Genomic DNA, 26,074 nt, shown 5'->3' with positions numbered 1-26,074 from the left:
TTGAGTTGGTACGTTTAATCCTTTGTAAGAGCGAGTAGTTGTAGTTTCGCTGAAGATATACGCGTTAATACTTCGTTGGACAAAAAAAACTAACGAAACCTTAACGAGAAGTCTCCATAAGGCAAATCAACCCTGTTTTGGTTTATTCCATTGGATAATCTACAAAATTTTCATCAACTGAAAAAGGTTATTCCTAACACTTGCAAAAGAATGCTATCGATAAACATTATGTACTCAGATTCATCATAAATATTAGTTATATAATTAGGGATATTTACAAAAACAGCTTGGTGTTTTACCTACTCCTTCTACTACTAAGTCGACAGGCTTATTTTAATGATAAACATTGTGTGCACATCTGTCCGTATCTCCGATCATCGGTCATCGATCCCTCATTAATGTCGGATCGCCCTTGGCAGGGGCAAGGGATCTGTTTTCATACCGGATCAGAGATTATTTTGATAGGCCGACCAGTTACGAGTGACCTCTATTAGCAGGAGAGCTGAACGACCGTTTATAATAAAAAATTGATCCGCGAATTACTTTTAACCGCTAGGAAAACCAAAATTTCAGACTATTTTCGGGGACAAATCTATGAACAATATTCCCTGCTAGCAGAGGCCTCTTTTCTCTGTATTTCGCTGGGCTTTCTCTGTATTTCGTTTGCGAAGAAAAGAGACCTCTGCCATGTTTTCGTTGCGCATGCGTGAGCGCTTTGCCTAAACCCGTACCATCGCGCGAAAGCTGTCAATATGCTTTGCATGGTTTTTGTCGCAAATTATGATTTAAACTCTGGTTAGTTCTCCTCTTTGAAAAAAAAAAGAACTGTTCAATTTCAATCACCTAAAATGTCACTTAAAAGAGTGAACAGCAACCGTAGCAAAGACGAATTTTCACTTGTTTGTGGGATAAATTTCAAGACATCTGGGCAGGCGAGTTTCTTCAATATAAATATCACACATTACAGTTGGACTCGAAGAAAATGTTACAAAACTTTTTGGTAAACTTGAGTTTAGCTTATTCCAGAAGAATATGCAAAAGCTGTAAACGGAAGATTGTCTCGGTAGTCAAAACAGAGATAATTCTGAGCCTAAATCTCCTTATCTCGTAAACGGCTTGCGACTAAACCTCCTTATCTTGTACATGGCCTGCGACTAAACCTCCTTATCTTGTACACGGCCTGCGACTAAACCTTCTTATCTTGTACACGGCCTGCGACTAAACCTCCTTATCTTTTACACGGCCTGCGACTAAACCTTCTTATCTTTTACACGGCCTGAGACTAAACTTCCTTATCTTGTACACGGCCTGAGACTAAACTTCCTTATCTTGTACACGGCCTGAGACTAAACTTCCTTATCCTGTTCATGGCCTGAGACTAAACCTTCTTATCTTGTACACGGCCTGAGACTAAACCTTCTTATCCTGTACACGGCCTGCGACTAAACCTCCTTATCTTGTACACGGCCTGAGACTAAACCTTCTTATCTTTTACACGGCCTGAGACTAAACCTTCTTATCTTGTACACGGCCTGAGACTAAACCTTCTTATCTTGTACACGGCCTGAGACTAAACCTCCTTATCTTGTACACGACCTGAGACTAAACCTCCTTATCTTGTACACGGCCTGAGACTAAACCTTCTTATCTTGTACACGACCTGCGACTAAACCTTCTTATCCTGTACACGGCCTGCGACTGAACCTTCTTATCTTGTACACGGCCTGCGACTGAACCTTCTTATCTTGTACACGGCCTGAGACTAAACCTCCTTATCTTGTACACTGCCTGAGACTAAACCTTCTTATCTTGTACACGGCCTGAGACTAAACCTTCTTATCTTGTACACGGCCTGAGACTAAACCTTCTTATCTTGGACACGGCCTGCGACTACACCCTAGATATCTGGAACACTATCCCGATGTCAGCGATATTAACAGGATCCGAGTGATAATGCCCATCCTCGTCAATAATCACTCCATAGTTCATAAAGGAAGAATTTAAGCATCCATCCGCGCTGTTATTTCTCGCCGATCTCTTTCGCCTTCGCTTTAATGATCGCCTCAAATCGTCCCTAGAAGCATAATCTGTACTCGATTTCTTCTGCGAGGCAGATCTCCAGCTTGACTGAAGGTTAGGTTCACTATATGATACCTTAACTTTTCCTTTGCATTCTTTAGAGTTATTGGTTATCGCGTTACCGTTTGAATGATGTTTTGCAGACTTCCCGTTTGACCCGATAATGGATGCGTATTTACCATTTTTTGCGCGGATTTCCGCGACCTCGTAATGCGGACACTCGTCTGCGATCGAGTCCGTCCATGGCTTAATCCATCGGTTCGAATGTTCAATCGTCGGAGAGGCCTGCTCCTCGCGCGCGCGCTCCGGCACCTTTGAGGCTGTGCCAGCTATGTGCAGCCTCACCAAATTCCCACTGGACTTATTAACCTTACTAGACTTATAAACCTTATTAACCCCACGCGGCGTAGGGGGCGTGGCTATCGGTGAGGTGGCAGTGGCGTCACGTTGGTTCAATCTAGAATCTCTGAGGTGCTGTGAAGTTCTTTTTAAGCGCGTTAGAACATTGGACTGTTTTAAAGAGCTCTGATTGCTTCTTTCGTGGTGCTGGTTCGTGACGTCACGGGTTTCTCGGAAATCCGAGAAGTCAGGTGCGCGTTTCAGCGGTTTTCCACAGCAACAAACGTAATGAAGTGACCTGGGGTGAAACATACGGAGAAAAAGGTAAAACAGGAGGAATCGTACATGGACAGGTATAAAAGAAGAGGAATCGTACATAGAAGAGGAATCGTAAATGGACAGGTATAAAACAAGAGCAATAGTACATATAAGAGGAATTGTACATAGACAGGAATAAAAGAAGAGGAATCGTACATAGAGAGGTATAAAAGAAGAGGAATCGTACATAGAGAGGTATAAAAGAAGAGGAATCGTACATAGAGAGGTATAAAAGAAGAGGAATCGTACATAGAGAGGTACAAAAGAAGAGGAATCGTACATAGAGAGGTATAAAAGAAGAGGAATCGTACATAGAGAGGTATAAAAGAAGAGGAATCGTACATAGAGAGGTATAAAAGAAGAGGAATCGTACATAGAGAGATATAAAAGAAGAGGAATCGTACATAGAGAGGTATAGAAGAAGAGGAATCGTACATAGACAGGTATAAAAGAAGAGGAATCGTACATAGAAGAGGAATCGTAAATGGACAGGTATAAAACAAGAGCAATAGTACATAGAAGAGCAATCGTACATAAAAAGGTATAAAAGAAGAGGAATCGTACATAGAGAGGTATAGAAGAAGAGGAATCGTACATAGACAGGTATAAAAGAAGAGGAATCGTACATAGAAGAGGAATCGTAAATGGACAGGTATAAAACAAGAGCAATAGTACATAGAAGAGCAATCGTACATAGACAGGTATAAAAGAAGAGGAATCGTACATAGAAGAGGAATCGTAAATGGACAGGTATAAAACAAGAGCAATAGTACATAGAAGAGCAATCGTACATAAAAAGGTATAAAAGAAGAGGAATCGTACATAGAGAGGTATAAAAGAAGAGGAATCGTACATAGAGAGGTATAAAAGAATAGGAATCGTACATAGAGAGATATAAAAGAAGAGGAATCGTACATAGAGAGGTATAGAAGAAGAGGAATCGTACATAGACAGGTATAAAAGAAGAGGAATCGTACATAGAAGAGGAATCGTAAATGGACAGGTATAAAACAAGAGCAATAGTACATAGAAGAGCAATCGTACATAAAAAGGTATAAAAGAAGAGGAATCGTACATAGAGAGGTATAAAAGAAGAGGAATCGTACATAAAAAGGTATAAAAGAAGAGGAATCGTACATAGACAGGAATAAAAGAAGAGGAATCGTACATAGAGAGGTAAAAAAGAAGAGGAATCGTACATAGAGAGGTATAAAAGAAGAGGAATCGTACATAAAAAGGTATAAAAGAAGAGGAATCGTACATAGACAGGAATAAAAGAAGAGGAATCGTACATAGAGAGGTAAAAAATAAGAGGAATCGTACATAGAGAGGTATAAAAGAAGAGGAATCGTACATAGACAGGTATAAAAGAAGAGGCACCGTACATAGACAGGTATAAAAGAAGAGGAATCGCACATAGACAGGTATAAAAGAAGAGGAATCGTACATAGAGAGGTATAAAAGAAGAGGAATCGTATATAGACAGGTATACAAGAAGAGGAATCGTACATAGACAGGTATGAAAGAAGAAAAATCGTACATAGACAGGTATAAAAGAAGAGGAATCGTACATAGACAGGTATAAAAGAAGAGGAATCGTACATAGACAGGTATAAAAGAAGAGGAATCGTACATAGACAGGTATAAAAGAAGAGGAATCGTACATAGAGAGGTATAAAAGAAGAGGAATCGTACATAGAGAGGTATAAAAGAAGAGGAATCGTACATAGAGAGGTATAAAAGAAGAGGAATCGTACATAAAAAGGTAAAAAAAAGAGGAATCGTACATAGACAGGTATAAAAGAAGAGGAATCGTACATAGACAGGTATAAAAGAAGAGGAATCGTACATAGACAGGTATAAAAGAAGAGGAATCGTACATAGACAGGTATAAAAGAAGAGGAATCGTACATAGACAGGTATAAAAGAAGAGGAATCGTACATAGAGAGGTATAAAAGAAGAGGAATCGTACATAGAGAGGTATAAAAGAAGAGGAATCGTATATAGACAGGTATACAAGAAGAGGAATCGTACATAGAGAGGTACAAAAGAAGAGGAATCGTACATAGAGAGGTATAAAAGAAGAGGAATCGTACATAGAGAGGTATAAAAGAAGAGGAATCGTACATAGAGAGGTATAAAAGAAGAGGAATCGTACATAGAGAGATATAAAAGAAGAGGAATCGTACATAGAGAGGTATAGAAGAAGAGGAATCGTACATAGACAGGTTTAAAAGAAGAGGAATCGTACATAGAAGAGGAATCGTAAATGGACAGGTATAAAACAAGAGCAATAGTACATAGAAGAGCAATCGTACATAAAAAGGTATAAAAGAAGAGGAATCGTACATAGAGAGGTATAGAAGAAGAGGAATCGTACATAGACAGGTATAAAAGAAGAGGAATCGTACATAGAAGAGGAATCGTAAATGGACAGGTATAAAACAAGAGCAATAGTACATAGAAGAGCAATCGTACATAGACAGGTATAAAAGAAGAGGAATCGTACATAGAAGAGGAATCGTAAATGGACAGGTATAAAACAAGAGCAATAGTACATAGAAGAGCAATCGTACATAAAAAGGTATAAAAGAAGAGGAATCGTACATAGAGAGGTATAAAAGAAGAGGAATCGTACATAGAGAGGTATAAAAGAATAGGAATCGTACATAGAGAGATATAAAAGAAGAGGAATCGTACATAGAGAGGTATAGAAGAAGAGGAATCGTACATAGACAGGTATAAAAGAAGAGGAATCGTACATAGAAGAGGAATCGTAAATGGACAGGTATAAAACAAGAGCAATAGTACATAGAAGAGCAATCGTACATAAAAAGGTATAAAAGAAGAGGAATCGTACATAGAGAGGTATAAAAGAAGAGGAATCGTACATAAAAAGGTATAAAAGAAGAGGAATCGTACATAGACAGGAATAAAAGAAGAGGAATCGTACATAGAGAGGTAAAAAAGAAGAGGAATCGTACATAGAGAGGTATAAAAGAAGAGGAATCGTACATAAAAAGGTATAAAAGAAGAGGAATCGTACATAGACAGGAATAAAAGAAGAGGAATCGTACATAGAGAGGTAAAAAAGAAGAGGAATCGTACATAGAGAGGTATAAAAGAAGAGGAATCGTACATAGACAGGTATAAAAGAAGAGGCACCGTACATAGACAGGTATAAAAGAAGAGGAATCGTACATAGACAGGTATAAAAGAAGAGGAATCGTACATAGAGAGGTATAAAAGAAGAGGAATCGTACATAGACAGATATGAAAGAAGAAAAATCGTACATAGACAGGTATAAAAGAAGAGGAATCGTACATAGACAGGTATAAAAGAAGAGGAATCGTACATAGACAGGTATAAAAGAAGAGGAATCGTACATAGACAGGTATAAAAGAAGAGGAATCGTACATAGACAGGTATAAAAGAAGAGGAATCGTACATAGAGAGGTATAAAAGAAGAGGAATCGTACATAGAGAGGTATGAAAGAAGAGGAATCGTACATAGACAGGTATACAAGAAGAGGAATCGTACATAGACAGGTATAAAAGAAGAGGAATCGTACATAGACAGGAATAAAAGAAGAGGAATCGTACATAGAGAGGTATAAAAGAAGAGGAATCGTACATAGAGAGGTATAAAAGAAGAGGAATCGTACATAAAAAGGTATAAAAGAAGAGGAATCGTACATAGACAGGTATAAAAGAAGAGGAATCGTACATAGACAGGTATAAAAGAAGAGGAATCGTACATAGACAGGTATAAAAGAAGAGGAATCGTACATAGACAGGTATAAAAGAAGAGGAATCGTACATAGAGAGGTATAAAAGAAGAGGAATCGTACATAGAGAGGTATAAAAGAAGAGGAATCGTATATAGACAGGTATACAAGAAGAGGAATCGTACATAGACAGGAATAAAAGAAGAGGAATCGTACATAGAGAGATATAAAAGAAGAGGAATCGTACATAGAGAGGTATAAAAGAAGAGGAATCGTACATAGAGAGGTATAAAAGAAGAGGAATCGTACATAGAGAGATATAAAAGAAGAGAAATCGTACATAGACAGGGATAAAAGAAGAGGAATCGTACATAGACAGGTATAAAAGAAGAGGAATCGTACATAGACAGGTATAAAAGAAGAGGAATCGTACATAGACAGGTATAAAAGAAGAGGAATCGTACATAGAGAGGTATAAAAGAAGAGGAATCGTACATAGAGAGGTATGAAAGAAGAGGAATCGTACATAGACAGGTATACAAGAAGAGGAATCGTACATAGACAGGTATAAAAGAAGAGGAATCGTACATAGACAGGAATAAAAGAAGAGGAATCGTACATAGAGAGGTATAAAAGAAGAGGAATCGTACATAGAGAGGTATAAAAGAAGAGGAATCGTACATAAAAAGGTATAAAAGAAGAGGAATCGTACATAGACAGGTATAAAAGAAGAGGAATCGTACATAGACAGGTATAAAAGAAGAGGAATCGTACATAGACAGGTATAAAAGAAGAGGAATCGTACATAGACAGGTATAAAAGAAGAGGAATCGTACATAGAGAGGTATAAAAGAAGAGGAATCGTACATAGAGAGGTATAAAAGAAGAGGAATCGTATATAGACAGGTATACAAGAAGAGGAATCGTACATAGACAGGAATAAAAGAAGAGGAATCGTACATAGAGAGATATAAAAGAAGAGGAATCGTACATAGACAGGTATAAAAGAAGAGGAATCGTACATAGACAGGTATAAAAGAAGAGGAATCGTACATAGACAGGTATAAAAGAAGAGGAATCGTACATAGACAGGTATAAAAGAAGAGGAATCGTACATAGAGAGGTATAAAAGAAGAGGAATCGTACATAGAGAGGTATAAAAGAAGAGGAATCGTATATAGACAGGTATACAAGAAGAGGAATCGTACATAGACAGGAATAAAAGAAGAGGAATCGTACATAGAGAGATATAAAAGAAGAGGAATCGTACATAGAGAGGTATAAAAGAAGAGGAATCGTACATAGAGAGGTATAAAAGAAGAGGAATCGTACATAGAGAGATATAAAAGAAGAGAAATCGTACATAGACAGGGATAAAAGAAGAGGAATAGTACATGGAGAGGCATAAAAGAAGAGGAATCGTACATAGAGAGGTATAAAAAAATGGAATCGTACATAAAAAGGTATAAAAGAAGAGGAATCGTACATAGACAGGTATAAAAGAAGATGAACCGTACATAGAGAGGTATAAAAGAAGAGGAATCGTACATAGAGAGGTATAAAAGAAGAGGAATCGTACATAGACAGGTATAAAAGAAGAGGTATCGTACATAGACAGGAATGAATAGAAGAGGAATCGTACATAGAGAGGTATAAAAGAAGAGGAATCGTTCATAAAAAGGTATAAAAGAAGAGGAATCGTACATAAAAAGGTATAAAAGAAGAGGAATCGTGCATAGACAGGAATAAAACTAAGAGGAATCGTACGTCGAGAGGTATAAAAGAAGAGGAATCGTACATAGACAGGTATAAAACATCTAGTTACGTAGTTATGAAGTTTGTCTTCGATTAAAACAAAATAGAATGAGTCAGCCGTATCAAAATTATTAACGCACTTTGAAAGATCAGTGATAAATCTTTGTTTTTAAAAAACATAGAACAAATTTATTTTTGCAATTGTAAATCAGACTGTTTGCGTGTGATTTGTCGTCGGTCCGTGGTGGTTTGCTAGTACTAATAGAATAATATGTATGTCACATGAAACTTAATCCTCGTATATTGCGCTCATGGAAGACAGGTGCTTGGAATAGCACGACCCTTGAGGGTGAGGGTGACTTGAGGGCGTTATCCTACGAGGCGAAATAGTGACTTAAGCATCAAGGGACATCTAGAGTGACACAGAGCTGAACAACATTATGATGGGCGCTATTGATTTCAATAGCTTTGAAAGATCAAGTAAATATGACTCCAGCCAATAAAATTGCCTATTTACAAATATATTGGTATGTATAGAATACAGAGAGATTTGTGAATCTCAAATTTTGCTTGCGTGCTCACTACAAGAATAGTCCTATGTCACGTTTTGAAACATTTAAAGATGCTGATTAATCGAAGAGTGCATTTCACATAAAGTTAACGCTCTTTTGGAACTGAATATTATAAAGGTGCGTAGCGAGGTAAGACTTGACCCCCAACTCTGCCCATGGCTTGACCCCCAACTCTACCCCTGGCTTGACCCCCAACTCTGCCCCTGACTTGACCCCCAACTCTGCCCCTGACTTGACCCCCAACTCTGCCCCTGACTTGATCCCCAACTCTGCCCCTGACTTGACCCCCAACTCTGCCCCTGACTTGGCCCCCAACTCTGCCCCTGGCTTGACCCCCAACTCTGCCCCTGACTTGATCCCCAACTCTGCCCCTGACTTGATCCCCAACTCTGCCCCTGACTTGATCCCCAACTCTACCCCTGGCTTGACCCCCAACTCTGCCCCTGACTTGATCCCCAACTCTGCCCCTGACTTGACCCCCAACTCTGCCCCTGGCTTGACCCCCAACTCTGCCCCTGACTTGATCCCCAACTCTACCCTGACTTGATCCCTAACTCTGCCCCTGACTTGATCCCCAACTCTGCCCCTGACTTCATCCCCAACTCTGCCCCTGACTTCATCCCCAACTCTGCCCCTGACTTGACCCCCAACTCTGCCCCTGACTTGAACCTTAACGTTTAACTGCTTACCTTATGTATCCTTCGCGGAATTGCCTCGTCAAGCTGCCATAGATGACAGGATTAACGCATGAGTGCAAGAAAATAAGAGCCTCAGCGAAACTCCAGAATAACTTCGCCTGTTCCTCCCCCTCAAAATCATACAACAGCCACGCGATCTGATTAGGTAACATGCACACCAAGAACAGGCTCACTATGACAGCTACCGTACGGATGATATGGAAATTCTCCTTTCTACTCTGGCGCTTAACAATCTGCCCTCTATTATTCACAGAAGTTCTGTCCGGGACTTCAGTCCGAACGAGTTTAATAGCGATGGTGATGTAGGCCATTGCGATGATAAGTAGAGGTATCGCATATTGAATGGCGAACAGTGCGATCGTATATGCCTTTCGGTGTCCTTCAGACGGCCATCTCTCCATGCATAGCTCACCTTCAGCACTTGTGACGATGCTGAGTGGTAGAATACACACAAGGGAAGCGACCCAGACCGTTGATAAGCCGATGAGCACGGAGGTTCTCTTGATGCGAGGCTTTAAGGGGAAAACGATTGCTCGGCAGCGCTCCACGGACATGAAAGTCAAAGTAAAGATACTGACGCAGAGTGTGACCGACATCATGGGCCACACCACCTTGCAGTAGAACCCAAACTTGTCGAACCGTAGAAAAAGCTCGTACGTGTAAAACGGTAGAGAGACCAAAACAAACGTCAAGTCCGAAATTGCTAAATTGAAAATGAAGAAATCATTGACACTTCGCTTTTTTCTTGACTTGATGACTACCATGACTAAGAGGTTCCCAATCGTACCGAAGATGAACAAAAAAATGTAGAAGACAATTTTGAAGATTTTTCCCTCCTCGTTCGATTCCATGATACTAGCATCCGTATTGTTTAGCGTCAGATTCAACTTTTCCATTTTATGCGCTCTAAACCGGGGGACGCGTGAAGGTCGCGTGAAGGTCGCGTGAAGGTCGCGCAGATCGTATCACTTCCAGATCAAACGTCAAACCAATTAGTGGATCGCGCCATCCGTATCACGCGTAATGTTCTCGGTGATTATTTTAGTGGTTTCTAAGAGGCACACTCTCAATTCATATCCCTGGACGTCTGTCAAATTAAAGATATCTCTTTTTGGCTCAATGATTACACGATTATTTTGACACCCTGCCAAGGAACGGATGTGTCTTGAATCCCTTTTGACCCTCGCCAACTCTTTAATCCGCAGCGGGAATTCTGTATACTTTACTTCGGTCCCGTAACTTAGATCACCTTATTGCTTGGAACGGATCCTATTGAGAAACATTGTATGAAGAACCCCGGATGTCGTGGGGCTTTACTTTTACTCATATGTCAATTGTGTCTACCTGAAACAAACAAAAAAAACATTACTATACGAACTGGGACCAGTTTTCTGGCAACTCAGTGAGAAATTAATAAAAAGGAAACGCATAGAAAGGAACAACTAGGATCTTGGCCTTTCCAGAGCAAACGCACCCTAATTTTTCAAAAATGATTTGTCGCCTAGTTTATCGATGTTTGATATTTTGACAGGTAAATAACTCAGAAAGTAAAGATAGCAATGACTGCTATCTGTGCTAAGAATAGCTTAGGAGTGATTTTATACTGGCTTTTATGAGCAGATGGAAATAGACCTTTGTGTACGCAGTACAAAGTAATTTAGGAACCCTCTAAAAGCTCTTCTTTACTTTTACTTTAATTACACTTTCATGACTCCGGTCCTACTGTTTTGTATTTGTATTTCCTTCGCCCCTTCGGCACTCTCTTTGTCGCTTTGGTATATTTAGCCGTTTGCTGATACACTTTAATGGAAAGTTTGTGCGTCCCGGAGTCTAAGTGCATTGTATAACATTTTCATGAATAAAAATACGCTATTTATCGTTAAAAGGCATGAAAATCCCCTAATCTAAACTCTAATTAAAAACACAACGTTTGTTTGAATAGTCTCATAGCTAAGTAAATGTTACTCTGAAAACTAGTCAAATGAGAATACAATTGAAAACTTTAAATTTTATATACCTGTGCTAAACTGAAAACAAAGAGAAAATTATTTCGGTTTACAACTGTGATAAAATAGTTATTGGTTAAAATATTTGTCTACATTATGTTTGAGAAATGTTTTGGTACTTTTGCGAGTGGTATACAGACACAAATACTTCTAAAATGTAATAACATTCAGATGCGATTGATAAAAAGGTAGACCAAGAGTAAGAGGGAGTTCGACCATGATATCCATACGTAACTAACCATACGATGTAATGCCGCTTGTTTATGAATGGGTGCTAATTCCCCGTGCAACCGACCTCGCCATAGTGAAGCTCGCGCCACTAACTCGCCAATGGTTCGCGCCAATGTCAAGGCTTATCCAGACTAAACGCTGATTACCCCCACCTCCACCCCCCTCACCCTATTTCCTTTTTTTGACAGACTTTCAAGTGTAATTCAAGCTCATGAGTACGAGCATGCCCGTATAAAGCTGTTCTGTTAAAACAGTTACGTGAATACCACACTTAAAATAATGAATCACATACCAAGTTTACAGGGAAGCGGCGTAAAATTTAGGCAGACAAAGAAGTTAGTGACTTAACAGAGAGATCTCATTTTTTCGTGCGTCTGTCCTCTAATACATGCACAGATGACGTCACAGAGTGTCATGAACAAAAAAGTACGCAACGAGACGCAGTTGAATTGACTGCACGCTATTCCCAAACAAGAAAAGGTGGAATGTAATTTCTGTTTTCAAGATATCTAACATTTGCAAGAAAGAAAACAGACGCATGTCAGTTTTCTATCTTCAAAGGCGATAACTATTATACTTAGAAGCTTGTGGTTTACGCTATTTAGTCAAAGATTAGATTTGACCGATACAAAAATGGCTTGACATTTGTGCGTATGTGACCAAAAACAAAACATCCAGGCGCAACCTCCATTTTTCCCGCCAAAAGTATAAATGTAATGACATTGAGATCTTCGATGGTCATAGGGAAAACACGACACATCGGAAGCCTAGATAAAGGATATCATTTTCGATATATCTTGGTAACGTAATCCGCATTGATGCTAATGTCATCGCTTATCATTTCCGCGGAATTTAATCTGCATCTGTTGGCAAAGAGAACTGCGTCTGCACCAACTATTAATACAAAACTATTTCTAGGAAGAAAAAACGCTAATGCAACATAAAAAGCTTATGCAAAGGAAAGATACGGAGAAATTTAATTTTTGTTTCAAGAAAAAAGAAAATTTGCGCTTAGCAAAATAGCTGAGACATTATCTGAAAAAAACGTGCTTTTAGCGAAACAGCATCCGACCAACCCTCGAGACGATCGTTAAGTACAGCAACAGCAACCTTATCCCTTTTAAAGAAACTCTCATTTTTTACTTTACACGAAGCACCCCATATAATCAGCGATAATATCATTCAAATGTGAAAGAGTTATTGGCAAAATCGTAAATTAAGTCGAACCACTGATGTCTTTAGGGTTCGATCAGATCATTCAAATGTGAAAGGGTTATTGGCAAAATCGTAAATTTAGTCGAACCACTGATGTCTATAGGGTTCGATCAGATCATTCAAATGTGACAGAGTTATTGGCAAAATCGTAAATCCAGTCTAGCCACTGATGTCTGTAGGGTTCGATCAGATCATTCAAATGTGAAAGGGTTATTGGCAAAATCGTAAATTTAGTCTAGCCACTGATGTCGGTAGGCTTCGATCAGATCATTCCAATAAAAGCAATCTCCCTCAACTCTAAAATTTCACTAATCATTAGACTTCGCTTGATGACTGTTTATTACAATGCTAACGAATATTCAATACTGATGAAGTTTAATAATGATGTTTTTATGCTTTTAAAGCAGTTAAAAACTGGAGTTTAGCAATGTACATCATGTAGTGTTATCTGAGGAACTCGACTGGGAGATCTCTCTTATTGAGAATACTTTTGACATCCACGAAGTACTACCCTCGTCGAATGACAGAAAATTGAAAACCCGGGATTCCGCATACATTTCATGCTCGAGGATCCAGTGTACTTTGCGGGCGCTCCCAAAGGTCACTACAGCGAGAGAGCCGCTGGAAAAGTTAATAACAATTTTGAGTTCCAAAACGCTGGAAGCTGCTGTGCTGTGACTGGGCCTTTTTTTAGGTGTGAAAAAAGGCCCAATCACAGCACAGAAGTGTTTACTTGTAATTTCTCATTCAACAACGCTCGCATCGCTGACAAATGCTTTGCCTGTTTGATGGATCAAGTTTCTTTGTTTTGTACGATAAGAGAAACTTTGAAGCCAGAACAATTGCTTGTGAGACAGTCGTGTTTAGTGGGAAAGAGCGATGTTTTTGCTTAGCTACCGACAGGCTTTGGTAAAAACCTAGTATCCCAAATCTTGCCACTTCTTTTCAAAAAAGCCTGCAAAATTGGCGCCTCGCATTTTCTCGAGAACCAGTGTCGTTGTGGTTGTTTGCCCGCTGCTGCGAACGTCCAACTGCAAGCGAAGAAGCTTCAAGCGCTTGGAGATAAGATCTATATAGAGACGAATTCTTTCTTAAGTTTATGTAAACTTACAAGCGAAAAATCGCCTGCTGGAGCTTCGGTCTGCAACATGAAAATAACGTAAACAGGGGTTTCCACATTTTGTCTACGACAGCGTTTCTTCCAAAAAAGTTCAAACTAATAAAAAACAAGACAACGATTTAGCGTGCACAAACGTTCCATTTCGGTATCTCGAAAAAAGAAACTGTATTTAATTCCGTCAGAATAATTTCATCGACTGTCAGTTTTAAATTGGCTTAAGCTTTTGACCTGTTGTCAAGGCCTGAAGACACAATTCTCTCTACTCTAAACACAAGCACGCTATAACATTAATCAATGAACAATACATAACATTGCCTCCCCCAGACCATTCGTCGCCGGATGGTACGCTCGGCCTGTCTAATTCCATTCATCTTATTGAAATGCTCGAACTCTCTCGACATGAACTGTGGCCCATTATCAGTTACTATTTGCTCGGGGAGGCTCATCCGGGCAAATAGTGTACGCAAGGAATTAACAGTTTCCAGTGCGGTAGTGTCTCTGTGCATGATGAAGACCGCGCGCCACTTTGTATGCGCATCCGACATCACCATCACCATGTGGCCTGCAACCGGACCCCCGAAGTCGATGTGTAATCGTTGCCAATGTTGCGCTGGATACTCCCACCGATGTAGAGGGGCTCGAGCTGGGTTTCGGGCTGTCTCCTGGCAACCTTCGCAGCGCTTGGCGGTGGCCTCCGTCTCACTGTCGATCCGTGGCCACCAAATGAATTCACGTGCCCTCATGTAGTATGTCAAGAACTCGCCGCCGAAGCTTGGGTGGCACCACAACACGGTTACCCCACATGATGATGACGTGACAGACAGTAAGCTGTTGCCTGCGGCTGCTGTAGGGTGCCAAGTCCGGGTTAGGTTCAGCCCCTCCCCATACCTTCCACCAAGCGCACTACCCGCGCGAGGAGCGGGTCTCGGTTTGTCTCGCGGCGAAGTTTCTTATCAGTGACTGGTAACACATAGAGTACAGACATATGGGAAAGGAGGAAAAGAGGAAAAGACACCATCGCTGCAGTCGTTCTTCTATAGTAGCTGGACATCCCTTTCCAGGATCCATGATATACTTAAAAGGCTTGTGACTGTAATCAGCTTGAACTTCCGCCCTTCTAGGTATATTTGGGACTTCCGCACCCCCCAGTACAAACTCAGAGCCTCTTTTTAAATTTTATCATATTTTCTTTCTGTCTTGCTCAATGAGCGGGATGTGTATGCAATTGGTATTTCACTACCATCTGCCAACACGTGTGACAGGACCGCCCCTAGCCCATAAGAGGAACTGTCGCAGGCGAGGATCAACGGTAAGTGCGGGTCAAAGTGTGTAAGGACACGCTCCTCCTACAGCATGCCCTTGACCTTCCTGAAACTCTGCTCCTGCTCCACACCCCAGACCCACGACACACTCTTCTGTAGTAGCTTGTGTAAGGGTGCTAGGTGAGTTGACAAATCAGGCAAGAACCGTGAGTAGTACTGTACCATTCCTAAGAATGAGCGCAGCTGTCCAACATTCTCTGGGTTGGGGAGCTGTGTCATAGCTCCGGTCTTGGTCTTGGACTGATGGAGACCATCCGCAGAGATAATGTGACCCAAGTATTCCACTGAATCACGCATGAAAGTGCACTTCTTTCTGTTGACCCTAAGGCGTAAGTCCTCCAGTCGGCCCAAAACCTTGTCCAGTTGGAGATATGCTCTTCCGGGCTAGAGCCTGTGATGATTATATCGTCAAGGTAGCACTGCACGTGTAGTATAACTTTTATGACCTGTTCCATTGCCCGCTGCCGGATTTCCAGAGCCGAGGCGATGCCATACGGGAGTCGCTGGTACTGATAGAGGCCGCGTGTTGTATTTATCGTCAAATACCGCTTGGCGTCATCTTCCAGCTCCATCTGCAAATACGCTTGCCTCAAGTATAGGGTACTGAACTGTTTCCCCTAACTTAAGCTAGCATATATCTCCTCAACGCGTGGCAGGGTGTACTCGTCCATTCGCAATTGGATGTTGACTGTGACCTTAAAGTCCCCACAGACCCGCACCTCTCCATCCTTTTTGAATGGCGTTACATTTGGGGCCGCCCAGTCACAGTGGTCCACCTTCTTAATCATTCCTTGTGCTTCTAAAGCTTTCAATCCACGCTATACAGCAGGATTCCGGGCCAGCGCAACAGGGAGAGCCTTCAAAAACTTAGGGACAGCGTCGTCTTTCAACTGGATACTGGCCGTGATTCCCTTAAGTGTTCCAAGGTCTTCCTTGAAAACTGAAGCATGGCTGCTAAGTACATCCTGTAAATTCCTGCTTGCTGTTAGATTAACAAGGGGCAGTTCAGTGTGATTGAATGTAACCACGCCCTGCCGACAGGGTAGGTCCATTCCCGGGAATGACATATAAGGGAAGGGAAGCATCTTGGTTCCCGTAGCGCACATTGACTGTTATGGCTCCCAGCGGAACCAAGTTCTCTCCTGTAGGTATGTAGTTTTAGATCAGTATGTTCCAGGGGCACATGACGCAAACACTCGCGGTATTTGGCCTCGCTTATAACTGAGACAGCAGCCCCTGTATTCAGTTCCATTTGGAACCCAGTCCCTTCTGCCTCTATGTCGACACTGATGGGTTTCCTAGATTCCCCACTTCATACAATCCATACCACCCGTCGTCACCCTCTGTTTCTCTCCTATAGTTTTCGTTCATAACCTTGACCCCAGTATGGGTTGCCTGTGGTTTCTCGTTGGGCTTGACCTACCGGCATGCTCTCTTAATGTAGCCTATTTTGCCACAGGAGAAACACTTGGATTGACTGAAAACGCAGGAGCGTGGGTCGTGCTTTCCGTTACAGCGGTAACATTTTGAAACTGTAGCACTCTGGGGTTTTCCTTGGGTTCCCTGTGGTATCTCCATGTCGGGAAAAAAATTTTTCGCCATGATTTCCTTCCAGTTTATTCACCTCGAAATGGAGCTCTTCCGTCCTAAATACCAAGACATCTTTTTTTTTGCCTGGTCGACCGCTTGGCACTTTCGCACAGTATTTTCAATGTTCAACTCTTTCAGTAGTTCTCTCAACATCTTGTCGTCTCGAATTCCAGACACTAACCTGTCTTGCAATCTTTCGCTTCTTACTTCATTGGAAAACTTGCAATCCCCAGCCAAGTGCTTGAGCGTAGCCACGTACTCGCTTACGGACTCCTCTGGTTTGCTATAACGGTTATCGAACTCGTATCGCACTACAAGGGCAGACTTCTCTGGCTTCGTGTGTCCTTTCAGTGTTATCACAATAACATCATACGTTATCGTGTCGTCCTTCGGTTTCGCAGGCTGTATCAAATCCTCCAAGAGTTGGAACGTATCGGGATTCAGATTAGCTAAAACAATTCTTCTCTTCCGTTACGTTGTTCGCACTGAAATAAAAATCCAACTGTTCAGTGTACGACTCCCAGTCGCCACCCGGGTGAAACTTGTTTACACATTTTTTAGGGTTTCTCTTGCTCTATTTTCACCAAATCCTTTCCCTCATCGCTTGAGAACAAGTCCCAGATTCTCGTCGCCAATTGTCAAGTCCTGAAGACACAATTCTGAGCGCTACTCTAAACACAACACTGAGCTTTTACTTCCAACAGCCGAGCCCGACAAGTTCGGCGGGCTCTCCGGCCAAGCACATGGTAACATCAATCAATGAACAGTACATAACAACTGTCCAGAACTAGTCTTAGTGGCGAATCTAGGATTTAGAAAGGTGGGTGACTTTTTTTGTTACAACATTTCTACAACATTTCGAGAATACTTTTATTTTTCCTGTTTGTGAAAATAACGTTACTTATTGAAGTTTTGAACTATAGAGAACCAAAAGCATAATAGCTCCTCTTACTACAGGAAACGCCATCCGCCATAAAACACCTACAGGCCTCCATCCTGTCGATCGACACTATTTCGTATCCTATCGTGCAACCCAGCAAATTTTGCGAAAATCTTCCAGTTTGCGCTTTCCATTTTTTTCCAATTCTGCCGGCGGGTTGTAAAAAAAACTTGAAAGGCTCATGGTAAGAACCCAACATATTGCGTACTATATTGCAGGTGTGGCAAATGACTATATTCAGTGAATGAAGGTCGCATCCTTGATAATAGGCGTCCGGTGCTGACTTATAGCTCATATGCCTATGCCCGCGGCAGTTGGTTAAGGGGGGTCTCACAGTGATTTTAGAGCTTAGGGTTAGAAATTGCTTCGACCAAACCCAATATGCTATATTTTAGGGTTAAAAAATGTTGTTGACAAGTGATTTCTGTTCTGCCAGTCAGAACATTCTGATTCAAAATGCATGCCTTGTTTCGCCTAGTGCAGTGGCCTGGCTTTCTGTCACGAAAATTGTCTGGTTTTCGTCCAGTGAATGGCATCGCGATACATCCAATTCGGCTATAACAATTTGCAACGAGTTATGTTTTTTATGTTTAAACGCTTTTTGTTTGCCCCAAAGGGGGCGACATGTCACCCCCGTCACCGCCCGTGGATCCGCCACTGCTTACTAGGCAAATTTCCCAGCAGCTCTTTCGCGGGGGTGACCTTTGGGAGCGCCCGCAAAGTACGCTGGATCCTCGAGCATGTGTAAATAACAGCTTTCGGGTGACATTCGACAGTTCAAAGGCATCAGCATATTTTTGATTGATTTGTATTTCGCTATTCATTTGCTGATTCTAGATACTCGAAATCAATTATTTCCTCCTTCCCACAAAATTTTCCCACAAAACTTTCCCACAAAACCTTCCCACAAAAACTTCCTACAAAACCTTCCCACAAAAACTTCCCACAAAACATTGCTACAAAACCTTCTGGTTAGGACCTGCAAGGAGTTCTGCACGTTTCCAGCATCCCCTTAAGGTTAATTAATAACCCTTCATTTAAAACTGATCAAAGAATGATTCACTTCAATGAGCTTTGTCCTGAAAAACAAACAAACACGCAATATACACAGGAAACTATCGAGAGAAAATAAATAATTTGCATAATGAACACATATACCTGTTTTAAGTAGTAGATAAAATATGAGCGGCTGATTTGTATGTAACAGTTAATTACCGAGAGCCGAGGCAATAAGCGATGTACATCCCGAGGCCGCAGGCCGTTGGATGTATAAGCTTATTGTTGTGCAATCGGTAATTGGGTCGCATTGCGATATGCGGTGCGTCTTTAGATAAAAACAGCAAGCAAGAATGCAAATTATTTATTGTCATACCGTCGAGTTGGCAACAGCTCGTTTCGGTGTGTTCAAGGACTCAAATATCCGAGACCTGTCCGTCCCACTTCACCACATGTCCGCAAAGACGTTTTACCTTTTGGCTTAGTAAATTAATTTGCGAAGCAAAGTAGTGAGTAGTTCGCTTGCAGAGCGTTGAGGTTAACGAAAGTATATTGCTGCAAATTTGTTGTTAAATGATGAAAGTAAATGCTTTGTCGGAAATATGTCGTTATGTTTTCTATACTAATCAGTAGATATCTGTATCAAAAGTTAATGCATACTAATTAGCTGAGCAGGGATCTGTATCAAAATTTAATGGTACTGGTTAATAATTCATCAACCCCAGTCTTTCCCTGCCATCTATTCAAACCCACCCCGTGCTTGAGCACAGTAGAGTTGTGTTGGGGTTTACAGCTGTGTAACAAGGGACTATTCTGCTGCGCATGCGCATTTCATTAAGCGATATGGCGATCAAAATGGCGGTTGTGGAATGTTATGAAAAACACTCGCACTGTTTGTGGACTGTAGAGATATCTTCTTTGACCAGAATTCCAACAGAAGGCAAACATAATGTTTGTATGTTGTTTCACTCAAATCAGCGATTGTCGGATACCGTTTTGCGTGCTAAATATTACCATAAAGATGCTAGACAGCTAACCATTCACAGGAATCGATGGTGGCGTGTTTTGATTTCTACATGAATTTCGAGAATGATATCTCCGTTATTTGAGGGCGACTCTACTGGAGCACTGCACCATAACAGTCTTTCTTATCTAGTTTATCTGATTGGATATTATGATAGAAATCCATACTCTTCCGTTCGGATAAACTTATTTACAACTACGGCGTAATTTGCTTGATTTACCGTTTGAGCTCAAATTGACAGCGATTTTCTCGGGATCTGGGAAATAAAACCACAGTTTCCAGATTGTGATCACTTTTATCGTCACTTATATATCGGGATTTTATGGGTGCCATTTATAGGAAAAATCGGAGAAAGATCTTAAATTATTTTTTTTAGTGTGTGGTATCCATTTTCTTGGGTATGATTGCTGGCAGAACTGTACGCGGTTATCACATCAACAAGACCCAGAAAGGCCTCTTTAAGATAAGTACTACCTGTTTTTTTGTAAATGCAATATTTCCATCAAATCAAAAACCGCACAAAGCGATTGGCCTTTTCATTTTCCTTCAGAAGTTTGTTCTCTACATACCGTGGAGTTTTAGAACTAAACAGTCCATTCATGCCGTGAAGACTGACATATGGGCTTTCTTTGTTATTGTTTGGATCAACTTCACCTATGATAAAACCTGTAGCTTCCAAGAGTCGTCCAATTACTACCAATTACTTGTTGTTGAATCTTTTCACTCATTTACATTTTTGATTTGGCAGCGCGCGAGTGTTTCTTGTTTTCCCGCCTTTTTGAAATCGATCGATAAACTAATCGATATTCGCGCGAAAGCGAAAGTTGATTTGTTTTCTTGTCATTTTTATTTTAAAAAGCCATATAATAAACAACTTACTAACCTCGTAAGTAGTTATTATGCGCTAAAATCTGCTAAAACTAGTTATTTATGCGCTAAAACTAGTTATTTATATTCGACTGTCTTATGTGACAACCCACTGTTTGCACCCCCCTCTTTGACCCTCCCCTTTGACCCTCCCCCCTTGACCCTCCCCCGCCTTTGACCCTCCCCCCCTTTGACCCTCCCCCTTTGACCCTCCACCTTTGACCCCCCTTTGACCCTCCCCCTTTGACCCTCCCCCCTTGACCCTCCCCCGCCTTTGAACCTCCCCCTTTGACCCTCCCCCGCCTTTGACCCTCCCCCTTTGACCCTCCCCCGCCTTTGACCCTCCCCCTTTGACCCTCCCCCCTTTGACCCTCCCCCCTTGGCCCTCCCCCTTGGACCCTCCCCCCCTTTGACTCTCACCCTTTGACCCTCTCCCCCTTTGACCCTCCCCCCTTTGACCCTCCCCCCTTTGACCCTCCCTCCTTTGACCCTCCCCCCTTTGACCCTCCCCCTTTGACCCTCCCCCCCTTTGACCCTCCCCCCCTTTTACCCTAAGACGACTTACCATCAGTTTGGTTGTATTTTTATGTAAACACAATCGAAATTTGTTTTTAAATTTTTGGTGATTAAAGCGTTAACGTGTTAATTACATTACTAAGCTTTGACTTTTATTACATGTAGCGTTAGTTTTACATTAAGCGGTGCTACAGAGTTGTTGTTTTTTAAGAACGCTAGTTTTTCTACCTACCTACACCTGCTCAGAAAGGAAAGGTTCCTATCAAGACGATCTCTTACAAAGACGATCTCATACAAATGCGTAGTCCAATTGACATCCAGTCAGGCAATCCTAAAGAACGGAAGCACGAAACTGTTACTTGCGTTTATAGAACAAATGATCGTGAGTGGAGCTGCCTCACATACTGAAGTTACTGAAAGCGTATGGAAATTATTACACAATTATTCTAGCTTTTTCCTCTTCATCATAAGGGAAAAAGAACTGTTCCAGATACCATTTTGATAATGAAAAATAAACGTTCGGGTGACGATCGATAGATTTTTTCAAAGGCATCAGCATATTGCTGTGATTGATTTGTATTTGGCTATTCATTTGCTTATTCAATTAACCATTTGCTACATAACAAATTTATAAATACTCTGACTTCTACGGTATGCAGCATTTGAGCAGGGAGTTCATTTGGGTATATGTTTCTCAGTGTCTTTGTTTTTGGCTTTCTTCAAGGAAAGACATCTACGCGGGACCCGGCGGCATCGGTATTTTCTCATTCCCTACGATTTCCTAATAAAGGATGACTTACCGATGAGATAAAAAAACGCCCAGAAAGCGAGGTAATATTTGCATGTCGCTACAGCCCCTTAGTCTACCCTAGCCCTGAAGAAGTCTGACGAAAACTTGGCAGAGTCGAATAACAGTTTTTGGTGTATTATTTCGCTACAGGCCAAGTGCACTCGACATTTGTAGAGACAATCTTCTTTCTTCATTTGACAACACGCAGTTTGACAACCTGAATCGCATCTCTAGACTTGAAGGATCCGGAGAAATAGAAACTAAGATGAGATAGCCGCTTGTATGTTTTTTTTTCGCTATCATGTGGTAACAACAGGAGTCCTTACCATTGCTATCATGTTTCTCGTTCTTTGATTCCAATATAATTCGAGCATCTTATCATTTGATCGCAAATTTGGTGATATAAATCTTTTTCACTTTAAATTGAATTTCTACAATTAAGTTTTCTATTACGCGAGCCTCTGGAAGTCACTTTATTTGCCAAAATTTGCCTTATCACATTATCTGCATGAATGACATACACAAGTACTCTACTGCCGAGCACCCGAATATGTTCGATTATTGAACGAGTACTCTACTGCCGAGCACCCGAATATGTTCGATTATTGAACGAGTACTCTACTGCCTAGCACCCGAATATGCTCGATTATTGTACGAGTGCTGTACTGCCGAGCACCCGAATATGTTCGATTATTGTACGAATGCTGTACTGCCGAGCACCCGAATATGTTCGATTATTGTACGAATGCTGTACTGCCGAGCACCCGAATATGTTCGATTATTGTACGAGTACTCTACTGCCTAGCACCCGAATATGCTCGATTATTGTACGAGTACTCTACTGCCTAGCACCCGAATATGCTCGATTATTGTACGAGTGCTGTACTGCCGAGCACCCGAATATGTTCGATTATTGTACGAATGCTGTACTGCCGAGCACCCGAATATGTTCGATTATTGTACGAATGCTGTACTGCCGAGCACCCGAATATGTTCGATTATTGTACGAGTGCTGTACTGCCGAGCACCCGAATATGTTCGATTATTGTACGAGTGCTGTACTGCCGAGCACCCGAATATGTTCGATTATTGTACGAGTACTCCACTGCCGAGCACCCGAATATGTTCGATTATTGTACGAATGCTGTACTGCCGAGCACCCGAATATGCTCGATTATTGTACGAGTACTCTACTGCCTAGCACCCGAATATGCTCGATTATTGTACGAGTACTCTACTGCCGAGCACCCGAATATGCTCGATTATTGTACGAATGCTGTACTGCCGAGCACCCGAATATGTTCGATTATTGTACGAGTACTCTACTGCCGAGCACCCGAATATGTTCGATTATTGTACGAGTGCTGTACTGCGGAGCACCCGAATATGCTCGATTATTGTACGAGTACTCTACTGCCGAGCACCCGAATATGTTCGGTTATTGTACGAGTGCTGTACTGCCGAGCACCCGAATATGCTCGATTATTGTACGAGTGCTCTACACGTAGGGATCATTCAGGTTGTTAAGAAAATATATTATTATTATTGTGTACTTGCCTTGTTTATATGTTATTACCGGAAAGGCACAGTAGTAAGTCCAAGCGACAATAGGGATCATTTGGATGGTTGGGATACCTGTATCATGCACGATTTCGCAACACTGTAATTAGTGTAATTATGTTCTATTGTGTTGGATTAAAATGTGTAAAACCCCAAACACCTAGCCTTATCCCCCCGACAACGTCGCGCGTGTCGCGTTTTCTGATCCCTCTTTTCCGACACGCTTTATCTCTCTTTGCTCAAAGTCAACATCAAACACTCCAATGCTCTAAAGTCATCTTGGGTTCTTATGTATTCTCTTCTCTGCGGTGTATTGGTATTCCCTGCCCCAGCATGCTCCTCGCGCATTCTGATGTTAATTTTCACAAAGCTCATAAAATAAAGCCTTGACACAAACTAGGTGTATTCATTAGCTCATTTTAGCTTTTTTTGCGTTTTTTTTTTTTGCACTATTTTTCCATAACTAGAGAAACACGTTTTAAAAACAGAACATCCGTTTGAGTTATAAGCTTCCTGTTAACCGTGTGTATTTAAAGCTAACAACTCTAAACTATATGGGTTACAGGTCGAATCTAGGTGGATATGAAGTTACGTTATGCAGCGACAGATTAACATCGCAAGGTAATTCTTGTGAACAAACACTTTCAATATCGCTAGCAGAAAAAAAGCACACTCGGACGTGACGTTCTACGGAAAGAGGATTACGTTTGTTTTGATATGCTATCCATGGCATTCTTTTGTTCTAAGGGAAACGTCTGGAGTAAATAGTAAGCCTTTGAGAATGCTGTAATTGCAGAAGTCGGGAGACTTTCTCGTCCTAAAGCTCCAAAGGCTACAAAGTAAGGGTGTAACTCTGGTATGGCCTTGCTTGTGTCCAAGTAGGAGATGTTCTGCTTTGTTCGGCTGTTCGTTTTTTTAAGGCTTCCTTCTTTCGTAAATGGCGAAGAAAGCCATTTAACAAGGGCTTTCTATGAGTTCGCCATACTCTTTCCCTTTTTGGATGTCACGTATGAATGTAAATAAAAACACAAATCAAGATTTCATTATCATTGTCATAACTCTATAGGCGACCGCGTCAACTTTTGTTCACTTTTATCGATATTCTGAGGAGCTTATCACTGGATTAAAAATCTTTTAGCGGGCTTAATCATAATTAATAGAGGGCTAAATCGTCTAAGCGGGTGGTAGGAGAACAGATTAATAAGGCACTAATTCACCATGGCCAAGCAATGGAACACAACCCCCTGCGCCCGGGCTAAAAAAAACAACTCGTATAGCTTTATTCAAAGAAACAGATTTCTCGCTTCTTTTTAGATTATCTCGATATTGATACTTAACATTAGTCTAAAATTGCAGGATTTATGAGTGGACATGCGTTGCTTCAGTTATCGTGTTAATAACTAGTGTTTATTAGCTAATATACGTTAATAACACGCCTTTAGCTTCAGTTAGCAACTATCAACAATTGATGCTCTTATTTAATAGCTACGACTCGGAGCCTTGAGTGATTTTACTTCTGAGCAGAAAGAAGCTTAGAATTCCAGTAAATTCAGTAAGACCTTTTAGAGCGTTAGCTCGAAGGATATTATCCTGACCCCATAGGTGCTTAAAGGGGCGATAATTCGAACGCTCTGATTTATCGAATAAAATACGAGTCTAACGTTTACAGACCTACCTGCCTTTGGTGGAGAGTTTCTTGTTAAGAGTGAATCCGTAATCCAGGCTTCCTACTAACAAGCGTTGCACGATCAAAGAATGTCAATAACAATCAACATCTCTGCGGACAAACTTCGGAATATGGTCGGAAATTGTTCGGGATTGCTTTATCAGATGTCCACAATTTTCTTCTCTAAAATTGAAGACCCTGTTTAAAGTGAGTTGTCAACAGAAGTTTTGTATTCTTAGAAGGACTTGCTCCGTTAAGGTCTCGCACTCATCACTATCTAGTTCCGATTGCAATCAACGGATGACAAACTCTGACGTCACTTCCGGCCAAACATTGCTTTCAAGAGCTCGCACGTTTTCATTTGTGTTGTTTGTTTATCTTGGCTCTTCCTGGTTATAAATGGTCGTGGTAAATGCCATATTTTTAGGTTTTTAAAGACGAGCTATGAGCTCACTATCAGCTCGAATTTCCTTCAAGTTCAGAAAATTTCCTATCAGTTTTCGTGTGGCGTTGCTCTTTCCTCTAATCCGATTAGTATTCTCTGATAAACCTCGATAAATTTTAAGTGCATAGGAATTAAAGGAACTAGTACATTCACCTTAAATCAATTAAGGAAATAAAGAAAACCGCAGCGGATTTTTTTCTAATGTATAATGATAGCCTGCTCGCCGTCTCTCTTTAGAGACATTTGGGGTATTCTGAAATGTTTTGTTCGTACGTCTCACCGCATGGGTATTAGG

The 26,074-nt window shown here is 41.1% G+C and overlaps 1 protein-coding gene and 3 long non-coding RNA genes across 8 annotated transcripts; 3 read left to right on the top strand and 1 right to left on the bottom strand.

Annotated features, from left to right (window-relative positions):
* Positions 1-25,628, bottom strand: LOC5511819 (neuropeptide Y receptor type 6). Of its 5 annotated transcripts, none has more exons than XM_032381158.2 (4): positions 25,344-25,628; positions 21,551-21,649; positions 9,483-10,835; positions 1-2,716 (listed from the first exon to the last, which is right to left on the bottom strand). In XM_032381158.2, the coding sequence occupies exons 3-4, from the start codon at positions 10,385-10,387 to the stop codon at positions 1,891-1,893; spliced, it is 1,731 nt and encodes a 576-aa protein (XP_032237049.1). In that variant the 5' UTR covers positions 10,388-10,835; positions 21,551-21,649; positions 25,344-25,628; the 3' UTR covers positions 1-1,890. The 5 variants fall into 5 exon arrangements, with proteins under 5 accessions (XP_032237049.1, XP_032237050.1, XP_001632169.2 ...); XM_032381159.2 differs by lacking the exon at positions 25,344-25,628 and adding an exon at positions 22,119-25,335; XM_001632119.3 differs by lacking the exon at positions 21,551-21,649.
* LOC125563091 lies at positions 3,098-3,843 on the top strand. The gene is made up of 2 exons (XR_007308121.1): positions 3,098-3,566; positions 3,660-3,843. It is a non-coding gene; the product is annotated as an uncharacterized LOC125563091 (long non-coding RNA).
* LOC125563092 lies at positions 4,892-5,629 on the top strand. Its single transcript, XR_007308122.1, has 2 exons — positions 4,892-5,352; positions 5,446-5,629. It is a non-coding gene; the product is annotated as an uncharacterized LOC125563092 (long non-coding RNA).
* LOC125563093 lies at positions 7,879-8,233 on the top strand. The gene is made up of 2 exons (XR_007308123.1): positions 7,879-8,067; positions 8,100-8,233. It is a non-coding gene; the product is annotated as an uncharacterized LOC125563093 (long non-coding RNA).
* Positions 25,629-26,074: the final 446 nt, after the last annotated feature.

The sequence above is a fragment of the Nematostella vectensis genome, chromosome 5 (genome assembly GCF_932526225.1).
Source record: "Nematostella vectensis chromosome 5, jaNemVect1.1, whole genome shotgun sequence".
NCBI lineage: Eukaryota > Metazoa > Cnidaria > Anthozoa > Actiniaria > Edwardsiidae > Nematostella > Nematostella vectensis.
Note: the sequence above shows the minus strand (reverse complement) of the source record. Positions and strands in the feature narration are given on the sequence as shown.

Bases quoted from the DNA above. Each gene is read 5' to 3' on its own strand.
- LOC5511819 (XM_032381158.2), bottom strand. From the start codon at position 10,387: ATGGAAAAGTTGAATCTGACGCTAAACAATACGGATGCTAGTATCATG. The intron at 2,717-9,482 runs GTAAGCAGTTAA...GTTTCACCCCAG, and splicing joins TTCCGCGAAGGATACATAAG to GTCACTTCATTACGTTTGTT.